General features: G+C 43.2%; 1 protein-coding gene across 1 annotated transcript in view; it reads right to left on the bottom strand.

The window, feature by feature from the left end:
• RFX4 (regulatory factor X4) overlaps nt 1–14,723 on the bottom strand; it is a 133,812-nt gene that overhangs the window by 90,135 nt on the left and 28,954 nt on the right. The window contains exon 3 of the mRNA XM_019544787.1: nt 2,858–2,918. Within this exon, the coding sequence (XP_019400332.1) occupies nt 2,858–2,918 (61 nt within the window). The remainder of the gene's footprint in view (nt 1–2,857; nt 2,919–14,723) is intronic.

Below are 14,723 nucleotides of genomic sequence, written 5' to 3'. Positions count from 1 at the left end.
CCTTCATTACATATGATAGCCGATATTACGCTCTCACATCCAGTAAAGATCCAGCTTTACTCTGTCAAGCACTGCCAGACAGCAGAGCTCACAGTGGTCCTCCCAGCTGTAAAATCCACGTGAACATGATGCCACACAATAATGTGCCCCAGACACCTGATTAAAAATGTGTATCACCATTTATCTCGCTCTTCAATCTAGCCAGGGGGGAGTGGCCCAGGTTTACACTGAGCTCTGCCAAGCAGAATACTGTTGCAGAATGGCAAAGCCAAGACACAGGCAGGCAAAAGCTGACAAATAACTGCAAGCAGCTAAACTAGTGGATGGGATTTGTTCTGGGTTTGTAGAGCAGGTAGAAAAATGGGGTCCCGGTCCATAACTAGAGCTTCTGGGTACTACCACAATACCTAGAACGTCTTAAAACAGTATACATCGATATAATTGTACCATGCAAGTTTAGGACTTCACAATCCTCTGCTCAAGAGGGTGTGATTTTATGCAGTCTATGAAATCCACTAGTACTTGTACTAGTCCAAGCGACCCCACTTTCTGCTCAGTAGCCAAAAAATGCTGCACTAAGACTTAAAGCATTTAAGGCTGTAGTCCAAGACAACAGAAAAACACCAAACTACTATTGTATGACACAGGTGCTGAACTGAAAAGCTCTGATACAAGGGGGCATCAATATATAAGCAAGCTAAATTGTTCTGTGTTGTGCCAGGGGAAAAAAAATCACTTTTGGAAAACAGAAAAAGTGGCTTTGTCTATTTCTGTTTCTTCACATATTTTTTGTGGTCTCTATATTTTTTGAGGGGATTATTGAGTGGAGGGAATCACGTGCTCCAAGAGTAAAAGGGAAAATGTGTGCGCTACATAAATATGGAGGAAACATAATGCAACGTGTAGGTAGCAGGAAGCAGATGCACTGGCAAGGGGGACAGACTGAGTGATGTAATAAGCCTTTTTCATTTCTAAATTCTAGTATTCTATGGTGAACGCTGCTGAATGGGCATTATTGTTTAGACTGCATTCCAGCAGAGCTCTATATCCCAGGAGTTTAGGGATTTACTAACCTTTATGACTGAGGAAGCTTGAAAGTATTTGGCAGAAGACTGTTTACAGTATTTGCATGTTTTCTTTTGGGAACAGTATCACTGGCATGTGTTCTAATTAGTTCTGACTTCTTGGCTACTATGTTATTTTCTCCTTTGGGAAAAAGGCTCCTAAGTGGCACTATCACAAAATAAACATTGTCCTGAATCTGTGACGTGCTAAGCACGGTTTGCTATTTTATTTCAGATACACTGTTGTACATTATCCTGTTTGCATTGCACTGAAATAGACTGGGTGAATGATGCAAGATAATAATACCGAAGCCATGAACACTTACTATTATTTTTATTTAATGTCTCAGGCTATGTTCTCTCTCCTTTTTTATTCCCTCACTACAGACATATGGGAGACTGAATTTTACTCTGGCACAAATATCTGCAGAAAGCCAAGTCAAGTGCATTAATTTAAATTTGTAAGTGTGAGCATTTGTATCAGAAGTGTTTGTAAGCTCATCTAATCGGGACACTAACTACACACATGTTAATCTAGATCAATTTATAGAAGGAAAAATAATCCACAAAATAATTGGTTTAAGCTAAAAGAACAAATAATGGTAAAGGTATTGCATTCTGTTTGGGAATATTTCACATGAAGAAAAAATCCAAATATGTTGGATAGATTATTCTTTGAATTCAATCAGGTCCACACCAAAGGATGCTGGAAGTAGACCATCAAGCCAATTTTCATACTCAGATGGCCAAAGTAAAACTCCCAAGTGTTGCAGCTTCAGGCTTAGATCAGCAATTACCAAAAACGGGCACTTGAGTGCCAGAATGCCAACCTAAAAGTCTAGTGGGTGTCCATGTTGGGAAAAATGGCTCCTCTACTTCCTGTCCCCTTAATGAAACTGGTTTCAGGAGACTGATGTAGACAGAGAAGTATTCTAACACACTGCTAAGACTGACATTGTATGTTAACCCATTTTTCACCTGCCAAATTGAAAAACACTTATAGCTGAAGTAGAGTGGAGAGAACAATAGCCTCTCAATGTATTTTCTTTATAAGTATTAAAACAAGCCAAGGAACACTGATTTCCAACAGTGTATGAACCAAAGCCCCCTGACCTTGAACCTCAGATGGCTATAGATCAGAGTTCCAGCCAGCAGGTCCAGAGCACCTCCTACAAGGTGCTTTGTACCCTCAACTCCCTTTGAAACCAACTAACAAAAGTAACCAAAGCAAAAGAAGTGAGCTACGGAAACAGTGGATTGAAGACCATGTAGTTTGTGCCATTCAATAAGCGCAAGTGCTGCAGTCAGTAAGAGTGAATAGGTAGAGCACTACTTACTTATTCACAGTGGGGAACACAACAATGTTCTGGTAGACCTGCCTGCTTTCAACTCTGCATCTACCCCATCTCTCTCTCCTCCCTGTCTCCCTACCCATGGGATTATGAGAAGGAAAAACTAATGAGCCAGGCACGGTTCAGCCTAGCTCTTATTCTGCCTCTGCCTTAAATTGCTGGGACACATTTCAACAGAGTAGTCAACAGGAATGGACTAAAGCACGTGCATCAGTGTTTTGCTGAATCAGGGCCTGGATTTGGTATTTATTTCTCTTTATTTTAAAAAACATTAAAATGAAAACATCAGTCTTTATTGGTTAAGTGGCAATCTACCAAAATGGATCAGAACTTTTCAGTGTACAACCACACCCTCTCCCCACAACACACACACTTTAACCATGGAAAAATTAAGTGGAAAATTTTAGGGATTAACAGGGGTTTGAGAAACAGGAGTCTTACCATTGGAGAGTAGCTGGAGTAGAGTGTGGTTTGGATGCTCTGTTGTTTTCTTTTTCCTCATCTATTGAGAAAAAAAAAACAGTATGTAGTTTCAGTGGGAACTGCTCAGGTAGTGATCAACTGATAAGGAACAACTGGTTCAAGGAAAATGCTCGCAATTCACAATTTTTGAAAAGTGTGGGTTAAAATCTAGAAATACGTAAGCCAGCTTACCCTAGACTGGCACACCTCAAGTGAGACACATTTTAGCTCAGCTGACTCTGGCAAGAGGAGCAGGATCATGTGTATAAGCCGTTGTTATACAAGGCATGCATCCATATGATTTAATCCTCCAAATAGTCACCAGGAGAGTAGCAATTTGGGACCTTCAGCTCCATAGCATATTCTAAAACCATATTACTACCTGAGCTAAGGGAGGTACTCATGTCAATTACAGACTATAAACCTGTAATGGACCACAAACTAACACAGGGGTGAGGTATGCCATACGCAGCATTTCTAAGATTACAAATATTAATCTGGTCAAGAAAAACAGAAGAAGACAGTATATAATATTGTGTTCTACTGTTCAGAGAATTTTCTTGCCTCCTTCTAAATTAACTGGTTCCCAAAATAACTAATTGTTTTGTTTACTCACTTCTGATTTTCAAAATTAAAAAAAAAATCCAAGAGAAGAGAAGTACAAAGGTAAAAAATGAACCAGTTTTTTTAATGTTGAGTTGTTTTTCACTTTAATTCTTGTAAGAGTTGTAAAAATACACACACAAATAAGTTCCTAGATGTTTGTGATCTGCAAGGTTATAGATCCTCTGAGGATTTAGATGGCATCAACACCCCTCTTTTGACTGAGGGTACAGTTTAAGTCATCTCCAAGTCAACTCTGTCATCACTATAAGCTCCAGATATAGCTATAACCTCGTATACCATTTTCCAGTTTGCAGTAGTACAAGGACCACAGACCAGACAGTCCATTTGCTCGGTATAAAATTAACTGGCTTATTTGTAAGTACCTTGGGCCTCACCACATAGTCATGTGCTGTTACAGGGCTGCACATGTTAATTCATATATCACCCATATTTTCCCTGCCTAAACTTTCCTGGGCTCCACAGTAGCGTAATGAGGGGTGGGTGACTCAAGTGCCGGTCCCAGGTGGCCACTTAAAGGGGCATGAAAAAATGACAGCTACCACCACTGCCAGCCCAGATACCATCACTGCTGCTGCCACTGCCACAACTGGCCTGGCCCCTAGTGGGAGTAACCACTACTGCCACTTCCACCTACAAGGCAGGCTCTGGTAGGTATGCTATTGGGGTGGCAATACTTTACTGGGTCTTGGAAGGCACTGCATCCAGGTTCCCCCACAACAGAGCACTCTCCCTGGGAACTATATGAACTCAGCCTGTTTCTTGCCCACTACAACTGCTGTTGCATATCCCAGGCATTTCCAATACAATATTTGTTCCTGCTGCTACTCTGCTTATGGCAGCCCAGCTCACAATGTTTGGGAATGTGGGTATTATTCTGGCAGACAGCCACAACTTTCCTGAGGGAAGATGAATGAAAGACAAGAAACAACAGTTTTAACAGAATATAGTTCAGCAAAAGGATTTTTTTGGCAAGATAGCAAAGGCACTTCTGTAGCCCGAGGGTCCTACCTCTGCTGAATTATTAAAGGACTGCTGCAAACTGTGGAAGTGGGAGAGTTTTTCAAGAAACAAGTCACAAGTTTCTCTTGCAACAGAAAATGCTTGACAAACTAAACATAAGTGTTGCTACTAGTTCCTTTTAACAGGGCACTTCAATCGTTGATTCGATTGGCGGAGATTCGGTCTGATTTGGTGCCTGAATCTCCAAATCAAAATCAAAATCAAATCAGAAGACCCTTTAATCTCTCCAAATCGAATCGGAGCTCTCTGAATCGACTGAGAGAGATTCCAAAAGATTCAGCAATTTGGGCATAGACACAGCTTTAAATGTTTTTTCTACATACCTCAAGGTACTAGGCGGCTTGTGAATGCTGTGATGATGGGGCAGATGGAGCATCCCACAGGAGCATGGGGGTGGGGTCCTCCACGCGCTCGACAGCAGACCCAGAAGTGGACCAGAAGCATTTCCAGTCCACTTCTGGGTCCACCAGGGAGTGTGCTGGGGGACTCCCTGTGCCCCCCTGCTCAGTGACTGGTGCCTCCTGGCTCTGGGGAGGTTCCTGGGGTCCCCCTGCAGGCAATTGCTGAGCTGGAGGGTGTGCGGGGGGGGGCCCCCAGCATGCTTGGTGGTGGACCCAGAAGTGGACAGAAGTACTCCTGTGGGATGCACCATCTGCCCCACCATTACAGCATTCAGGAGCCACGCCTGGTACCTCGAGGTATATAGAAAAAACATTTAAAGCTGTATCTATGGCTGAATCGCTGATTCTCTGAATTAGCATCAAATATTCAGATTTGGATTCGGCTAACTTGAATTGGGACAGCGATCCCAATCAACGAATGGAATCACTGTCCCCGATTTGGGCTGAATCCAAATCGAATACAGCCCATTTCACACACCCCTACTGTTCAGTATTTTTTTCCCTAAGACAAACAGCTTTTTCCAGTGTTGTTGACTCTTAAGAGATAAATTCTATGCTCAGATGCAGAAAGATTACTTCACTTTTTATAATTTCAGAAGGAGCAACACATAGGCACATGAGAACAAAATCTGGCCTGTGCTCCTGTTTTTGTCTTGTTTAGGGTTATTGTTCTTCAGGTAGAAGGCCATCTGTTAACTTAATACCTTCCGTTTTGCTATCTACCAATAAATCATTAACAAAAATGTGAAAATGGGAACAACTATCAGACCCTGTGAGGCCCCTAAGTGCTACTCCCTCACTAAACTACAGCTTTTGATGATCTTTTGTACGCTCATACACTTAATGGAGTAGGCCAGAGATGCTTATTGTCTTTTCATTTATGCCACCTTGATTTAATAATATTCCCCTGGGTTATGTGGCATTGTATCAACTGTCTAGATTATACATATTATAGCCACTATGGTCTCCACTGTTTCTTGCAAATTCATATGAAGAACTATGAGCAGGTGCCCTATCAAACCTGCTGTAAAAGACAGACTACATATTACATACTGTCCACTCATTCCTTTCCTAGGACATGGATTTATGAAGATATAGATTAATAGTAAGATCACAAATCACAGTTCAAACTGTTTTCTCAGATTTGTATACTTGTAGGATTTCTTCTTTCAGATGCGGTAACCCCTAACAAAGCTTGACTATACCTGAATGGGAGGAACAAGGTACCTGACGGATATTCAGAAATTTTCCATTAAATATGTATTCAATGGACAATTGGGTTTTCAACAAAACCACAGGCTTTTTTGGTTTGTTTGGGTTTTTTGGGGGGCCGGGGGTTGTTTGTTTGTTTGTTTTTTACAGAAAAGAAACATTTCTTTGAAAAATGAAATTTTAAGTTGGATACCTCTCAGCCGAAACATTTTTGGCTTTTGGCAGCTTTCAGCCCAAGATTTTGGCTGCTCAAAATCTGTTGTTGTTTTGTTTTGTTTTGTTTCTTAAAAAAGATGGGTCAAGATTTGAGGGGCTGCTGGGAGGTAGGAGGTAAAAGGGCATTTTCTGAGCAGCTCCAGAGCTACCTGTTTCAGCAAGACCTTTTCACTTACCAACAAGTGAAGCTGATCACAGATAAATTACTCTTAAGGGCTGTTTATCTCCTTGATGGAAGCTGATAAGGCTGGCAGTCAAATTACTTTGATAATCCTTGTGTTGTATATATGCACAACTAACAAGATATGTTTAACATTGGAAATCCCACTTACATGTCAAGGGACTGGCATCTAAAGGGAGTTGTGAAGGGAAATGTAATTCTTTTTCATTCCTTTCTAATGTTTGGAAGTAAAGATGAGCGCAGAACGTTATGATAGAGGAGGCTGATATGATAGAGGAGTAGGATGTCGCTGTTTAGGTTGTCAGATTCTTTTTCTTGAGAGATGGATAAAGATTACACCCAGAAGAGGTGTAATAATGGATATGACCTATAGATATGAAGCTTTAAAATTAAACATACACACACATACCCCCACATAAAAGCAATCCTGCTTTATCTTGTACAAAATAGCAATTGCCTAATTTTATTGGGACTTTATTATCTTATTGAATAGCAAAGTCATGTATCATACTGGACCATCTTTTCACAACAAGAGCCATAAGAAAAACACTCAGTGGAGAAAATGAAGCTCTTTTTTTCTGTATATTTTAGAAATGTAGCTTGAAATTTCAAATGGAATGCTTTGTCTAACTCTTGCCTGAACTTGTGCTCTGACAGTATTTGAACTGTAGGATCAAAATAAGGACTGTCAGTTTTCCTTACTTTTGTGGTAACTGTTTTATTGTTTCCCCTCAAAACGAAACCCTACACTAAAAATTAAACTAATAGGGATGCTAAATACTAGGCAAAGGAAGGAAATACAGAATCTTGTATGAGTCTGGACTCAAAGAATTGCCCAGTGATATAGCTCTTGGTGCCTCTATGCCAGATTTAGCTTCTGTGGCTGCAAATGCAGCAAAGCAGTTGAAACCCTGATGGCTATCCCAGTTTCCATGCATGGTGTGCACCACCCCCACACATACCAGCTGTAGAACACTTTACATGGCACCCCGTCTCCAGAAGCAGAGACAATGACTTGACTGCTTCAGTGATACACACATACACATGGAGTAGTCAGGGCGCGAGGGTTTGACTGTGAGTGAAATGTGGCTTCAGGACAACTGATCATGGAGGGAAGATCAGACCACTTATCAGCATAAACAGAGGGTCTGACAGGCCACAGACAGAACTCCCAGTTAGTCAGGAACACGATAGGATGATTGAGCCCACAAGAACACCCTTGCCCCTATAAACACCAAATAGTAATGGGGATGGGAAGAGAAACATCCAACACCAGGTCTAGGATGGTCATCAGAGAACAGTCCAGTTTTCTGCTACTCTGTCTTCTATTGATACGAAACCCAGCGCCTTTATGTCCTCTATTTTTCTCTTAAAAAAAAAAATAGAGGACATAAAGGTGTCCAGTTTTGTATCAATAGAGGACAACCAGACTGTCCTCTACGATGGCCACCCTAACCAGGTCTCTGAAACTTGTGTAATTCTTTTTATACACGATTGGCACAAGACTTTGACCCTCTTTCAAATCACAAAAAGGAAAGTTGGCTTCCCTCACTTCCCCCTGCAGTTCCCAGACTGGGAGAGAGAAGCTGATCCAAGAAATATTTTTGGGACATGGAGGTGCAATGGGATCTTGTTCTCTCTATCCCCAATAGAAATGTCCCTGGCTAATGCCTTTGTTCTCCTTCTGACTGGAAATTTTGTTTCATGGCTTTCAGTTTAGGGTCTGTAGTCTAAGACTTTCAGTATGTCTGCTAATTTTGATTGCTTTAAGTTTTGGGAACCTAGCTTGAAAGAATCCCTGATTCTCAGAGTCAGTTTGCAGGGGATAGAAATGCAAGGTTGGGTGCCCACAGACCAATTAGTGAACACTTTTGAAAAATGCTGTCTTCAGTCTCTGTCTTCTGCCATGGAGATGGGGACAAAAGTTCCCTTATCCTTGCCAGAATATCATGAAGGGTACCATCTCTTGATATTTCCCCAGTAGCCAACAGTACTCAGGAAAGTCTGTGTGGGAATATGAGCTCCTTGGATCAAGCTGAACAGTCCCTCAGCTTTCAGCTCAACAGACTCTTTTCCCTAAATAGTCTTAAGAGTGGTTGGCCCAGTGCTAAAACAAGCTAATTTCTGAGAGGTAGTTATCTGTGATTAAGTTAGCCAAGAAGCAGGGCAGTATGTCACTGTATAGCCTAAAAGTGCCACACTGTCCTTCCTTCTGCCTAAACTAAGTAATCATAAGGGATTACTGTGACATAGCCATGCGTAAAATTCTGGCCCTCAAGGGAGGGTGCTTATGCAGGGTATGATTTTCAGAAGCACCTATGAGGTTTTGGACCACAAGCATAATTGAATAGGCATGTTCAGAAAATTGATTTTAAGAGAAATGTTCAACTAAGTTTTGTCACAATTGTTGACTTTCCACCAAAAAAATGAAGGCTACACATATTTTATATATATATAAAAATATGATCAGGCAATTTTTGTATAAATTCTAATTCCTAATGGATTTGCCAATACAAAAGTAAGATGGAGAGGATTCTTTTCAGTTATAAATAATGTTCTCCACAAATTTAACTTTATTTATTTGCTAACATCTACATTTTGAATTTTGACTATCACATGATGCCATGAAAATCCTTAATTACACTATAATTAATTTACTAGCATATTTAGATAATGTGAAAACTGAAATCTTCAAAAAGCCCTAAATTGTAAATTCTCTTCCCAAACTCTAAAGGTTATTGGAGTCTGCTGAAGTACAGAGAACAACATGAACGATGCCTTATTTTGGCTGGAAATGGAATTTAGACCTCCAATTGCAGCAACCCCTTATCTATAGGATGTGAGGGAGACCATGTGGTTTTCTCAAAAACTTCTCCCTCCTGTTGCTTGTCAGTGCCTAGTGGATGCTGAATGCACAGCAACATGGTAGTTTGGAAGCAACAGTGCATGAGCATGGTTGGACAACGGAAAAAAGAATAGGGCCCAAAGTTGAGAAGGAACGTAGTAGCAGAATGCTTACTATCTTGAAGCCACTACCTTGTCCTGGACCTTGCAATGATTGATTGTCCTTATAGCTGAGCAAGGTGTTTATTTTCTTTTCTTCTTACAATAAATGGAAAGAAAGGAGACTTGTTTCAGCTGAACAAGGCTTGGGTTTAGCTAATGGTGCTGAGCTGGCAACCTTCAGAAGCCTCTGCCATAACGCTAGCACAGCAAGCTAGAAGTGCTGAGACAGTCACTTCTCAGAAGATGGTATTTTGACATCAGCCCAGCGAACTAGAGGTAATCAGCAAATAACCTCACAGAAACCTGGACCTTACTATCAAGCAGGCTGGATAGAGAGCTGAACTAGGAATCTCATAAACCTAGAAAAACACACATACCTACACCCTGACAATGGCTTAAAACTCAAGTTCAATAACCTCACAAAAGGTTGTACCTTGTTACCATTCAATGGCTTAAAAATGCAAAACTGGTAAGACAGGATCTTCTACATGGCAACCAAATCACTTAATCCAGTATCCCATCTCTGTTAGTGGCCAGGACCAGATGTTTTAGAATAATCTCACACAGTTTCTTAAACCTAGGTACACATAACACTGGAGACATGTAGCAAACTTCTAGAAAGTATGAGTGAGGACAAGGGAAAGCAGGAAAATGGAAATATAGGAAGGAAGGAAGGAAGAATGGAAGTAATCTCTTTCAAGAAAGAAAGGAAACAATTCTGAACTTAACAAAATCAGTTGATGGAACTCACTGCCACTTTATGGGTGCATCTACACATGCCATTAAGGCGAGGTGATAAACTCTGGCACAGTTTGCGCCGGAGTCAGCTGCTCCCAGGCCCAATGTCTTCACATGCTCCTGGGACCACAGCAGTGCTGGGGCAGAGCAGCCCCAGGTGGGCAGGGCTCCAGGGAGTCAGTGCTGGGCTCTGGGTGGCGGTGTCAGGTAGTATCAGGGCTGGCAGGAGCTGGGGAACTGGTCCCTGGCTGGCTGGGCTGACCAGGTACAATTCATGTACCTGGTCAGTGTCTACCTGTGCATTTAGGTGGAGTTATTTTTGTCACCGTAAGAGCACTGTCTCTGACAGTACTATTTTACAGTAGCAAAAATTAGTCTGCTGAGATCAAATAGCGTTGCATGTACAGACTGCGACACTTCACACTGCAGCAAATTAGTCTATTGTGCAGTTAAATGCACATGTAGATTCAACCTACACATCACTAAGGTTGATGGCTGAAGATCACCAGTCACATTAGACAATGGGGAAAAAACATTTGGACCCACTAACCAATGGGAAATTAGGAAGAACATTTCTTCAAAGGATGGATTATTTCATAACACTTGGGGGGAGGGGTTGAAGGGTTTTTTTGCACATGCTGTGCCATCGGCCATCTAGTCCGGGGCAGGGGGTCAGACTAGATGATCTGCTCAGGTCCCCTCCGACCCTACTTACTATGAATCTATGAATGAATCTAAGAATCAGGTACAAACCACTACTGAAGACAGGATACAAAATATTAGATACTGGATGCTGGAGTTGGACTACTGCTTCAAATTAAAAATAAGACACAAATACACTAAACCCTCTAATTTAGGAATGTCTATTCCATGGCACTTCTTTGGTGTGGAGCATATATCCGTGGCTTCTGCATCCACATGAAAAGTCCTGTGATTGGCAAGTCAGTCCAAAAAAACTGAATAAATTCCACTCCCCCACCAAAGCATTAAGATGCAGGTTAAAAGCCTGAGATTAGGTACGAATGCTGAGCCATGCTTTGGCATCACCACAGCAAGCTGACAGTGAAGACATCTGAGATATTGTTGCAGGATCATAAAAACTTCCTTTGCTCTGAGAGATTTAAAGGAGCACTGTGAAGTAGAATCGACACCAAGATACATGAAACACAATTCTTCTTGTTCTGACCCTGACTCTAAGAAGGTCTATTATAATATATTGGAAGACAGTGTGTATGAAATTTCCTTGGCCCAGCAATGTAATGGGTAGTAAGAGGGGGTTTACTACTTCCCCTATAACAAAAGAAAAATAGCTGCTTCTATAATGGAAACAATATCCCACCAGGTAAGACCAAATCTGCATAGCATCACATCAGGAACAAAAGGTTACATATCATGAAAAAAAATATGTATTTAATCCTATCCATGTTACAGAGTTCACTAAATTACAGCTTTACCCCAAATATGTCAGAAGTACAAGTGGCCTGTGTTATATATGTTTTTTTCAATAAACATTCAGGCCCCAAAGCCCCAAGTCATAGGAAGGACTCCTAAGGCCTTGTTACACATTGCACTTTGGACTGCTCAAATATTGATAGGTGTTAGTGCCCGTTCAAGTTCGGAGCAGTTACACCTTAAGGCTAAAAACCTTCTCTGACTGTCCCCCACCTGCACAGCTGTCACTTGGCACTAGAGGGCTGGCGAGCAGGGGACTAACTAGGAGCTACAGCTGTGAGTTGTCCCTACAGGGCTGGTGAGTCAGGACAGGCTTCCATCTTTGATCTAGGTAAGGGGTGGCAGGGAGAGGGTGGGCAGTGTGAGAGATGGATTGTGGGGTAGGAACATGAAACTGGGAGGTGGAGAAGAAATGGGGATAGGGAAGGGTGGTGAAATGAAGGAAATCAGTCACTGAGGAATAAAATAAAAAAAGTAAAGAAGAAAATAAATGTAAAACGAAATAAAGAGGAAGTAAATGAAAGAAGGTCTCATGTTTTAATAAATTGGGACGGGGGATCAGAGTGTGAGGGGTGCTGGTTGTGCTTCCCAGGGTGGCTGGGAGGTGGGAGCAGTGCTGGAAGGTGCTTTTGAGGGAACTATTGCCCAGGGGCATGTGTAGATGAAACAGGGACCCTAAATTGAAGCGGTGGGTTTTAAAGAACACAGCTTTAATTTAGGGATGATTAACCCCTCGCGTTGTGCACACACCCCATTGACTTACCTGCCTCTGGCAGGGAGGGGAGGATGAGCTGCTGGCAGGCAGAGCGGTCCTTGGGCTGCAGGGGGGCTGCTGCTTCCCTCCATGGCAGCAGCAGCCCTCCCCCTCAGGCAGCACCTGCCCCCAGGCACCTGGCACAGCTCAGGCAGGCAGGAAGGCTCCAGGAGGGGAAAAAAAGATAAGACTCACTGCTTTTCTTGCGCGACCCTACTGCCCTGGGGTGCTGCCAGGCTGCCTGCAGGCCCTCCTGAAGAGCCGCAGAGCTGCATGGAGCCTGGTGCTTCACTCCGTGGCTGCAGGGGCAGCAAACTAAAACTCCTTGAGGATGTTTTAGTTTGTTGCGCCTCAAGTCATTTAAGATGCATTACACCACCAAATTTCCTGTAGCAGCTGGAATTCATGTGCAATATGCCACTGAGGCATGCAAACACTGGCACCATTCAAGTGGTGCAAAAGCATTTAGCCTGCTTTAAAGTGTTGTGCACACACGCCTCTCATTTCATCTACACACAGCCCAGCTCATGGGGACCCAATCTATCTCCTATGTTGAACCCCCTCCCACTGCTCTAGATCCCACTCCTGGACCTGTCTATGCCCTGTGGCCTGGCTAGCTGGTGTGTGCTCTGCAGGCTGTTTGCATGGAGTTGCACCCCTGGGGGTGAGAAAATCATACCCCAAGTGGTGGGAGGGAGAGTTGGCTTGGCACCAGAACTGCCAGGGGGCAATAGAGTTCAGGCAGTGGAAAGCTTGTCTATGCAGAACAAGAGCGGGGAGGGGGGGAAGCACTGCATCTTGGGATGCTAGAGGACTGCAACTTGGGCAGCTCATCTGTGGGGAGCGGCCACACATTAATGGAACATGAGCTGGATAACACAGATCAGAGAGAAATCTGCCCTGGAGTGTCTAAAGTGTGCTTAAAAGTAGTTTCAGGTGTTAATGTGTGGACAAGCCAGGGGTTAAGAGCTCCACACTGCCTAAAATTAATGTGTAACAAGGCCCCTATTGGCTTTGGTTCCAGCCCTGATCTGAAGCTCACTCAAGTCAATAGGAATTTTTCCATTAAGTTTGATTAACCCTTGCTCTAGCCCACAAACAATGTGTATATGACAGGCTCAGCCTTTGGCCCAGGGGTCACCAAGATTTTTGACTGGAGTGCTAAAAACACCCCAGCCCCAACTGATGCCTTGACTTGGTGTGCCAGGGGCAGGCAGCAGGGGAGCCACAAGGGGCCTGATCCTCATTGCTGGTGACGGGTGCATGCATGCCCCTGGGTGGATGATGGGCGAGGGGCCAGGGTTGCACTGTCCTAGCCCCTTCCCTGCCATGGGCCCTGAGGCACGTGTGCAGCCACTGCTGGCCACAGAGGCCAGGCTGCTCATAGCAGACAGTGGGCAGGCTGTAAACAGCTGCACTGGGGTCCAGAGCCCCAGTACTGGCTCTGTGGTGGCAGCAGCTGCACATGCTCCTCAGGGTTTATGGCAAGGGAGGGGCCTGGGGCAGCACAACCCTGGCCCCTTCCCTCCTGTCCACCCAGAAGTACACATGCCATAGAGCTCAGCTGGGGCTCTGGAGCCCGGTACAGTTGTTTGCAGCCTGCCCACTGCCTGTCACAGCCAGACCAGTCTCTGGACAGCTGGTGTATGCCAGCTGTGGTAGACCAAGCAAAACAGCTTTGCATGCCATGATCTCAAAGTTATAAATAATCCCCAGAGCTACAAAATGGACAGCAACTATGTACTTTTCTTATTGTAAATCTGCTAGAATGTTATTTAGCGAGATCAACTCAATGCGAAGAAAGCCCTAATTTCTTAAAATGAATCCTGTTAAATGAGCAATTCTCAAACAAAGTTGTATCAAGTGCTCTGGAGAATTACAAAGGGTTTTCAACCTGTGGCTTGCGAACAAATGTCATCAAATTCCAAACACCATTATCATTCCAGATTTGTAATGTGGAGGATGCCCCAACTACATCCCTGAGCAAACAGGAGAGCAAAGTCACAGTTCAGAAAAAGCTTAAGGACTACTGAATTACTGCATTGTGACCTAGCCATATCACAGTAGCCCACAGAGGAACTGATGACTTGAGTCATATAATAATTTTCCCTCACAGAAAAAAAATTTTGCAATGGAAACTTATTAGGATGCTGTGAGAGAGAGAAGGAGCCACCAGGCTCCAAGGCTCACGGGCGAATCAAAGGTTCAGCGGCCCCAGGTCCGCAGCCCCAAGGAGCC

This window comes from Crocodylus porosus, unplaced genomic scaffold (genome assembly GCF_001723895.1).
Source record: "Crocodylus porosus isolate Cpor-Errol unplaced genomic scaffold, CroPor_comp1, whole genome shotgun sequence".
Classification (NCBI taxonomy): Eukaryota; Metazoa; Chordata; order Crocodylia; family Crocodylidae; genus Crocodylus; species Crocodylus porosus.
This window is presented reverse-complemented; position numbering and strand designations above follow the sequence as displayed.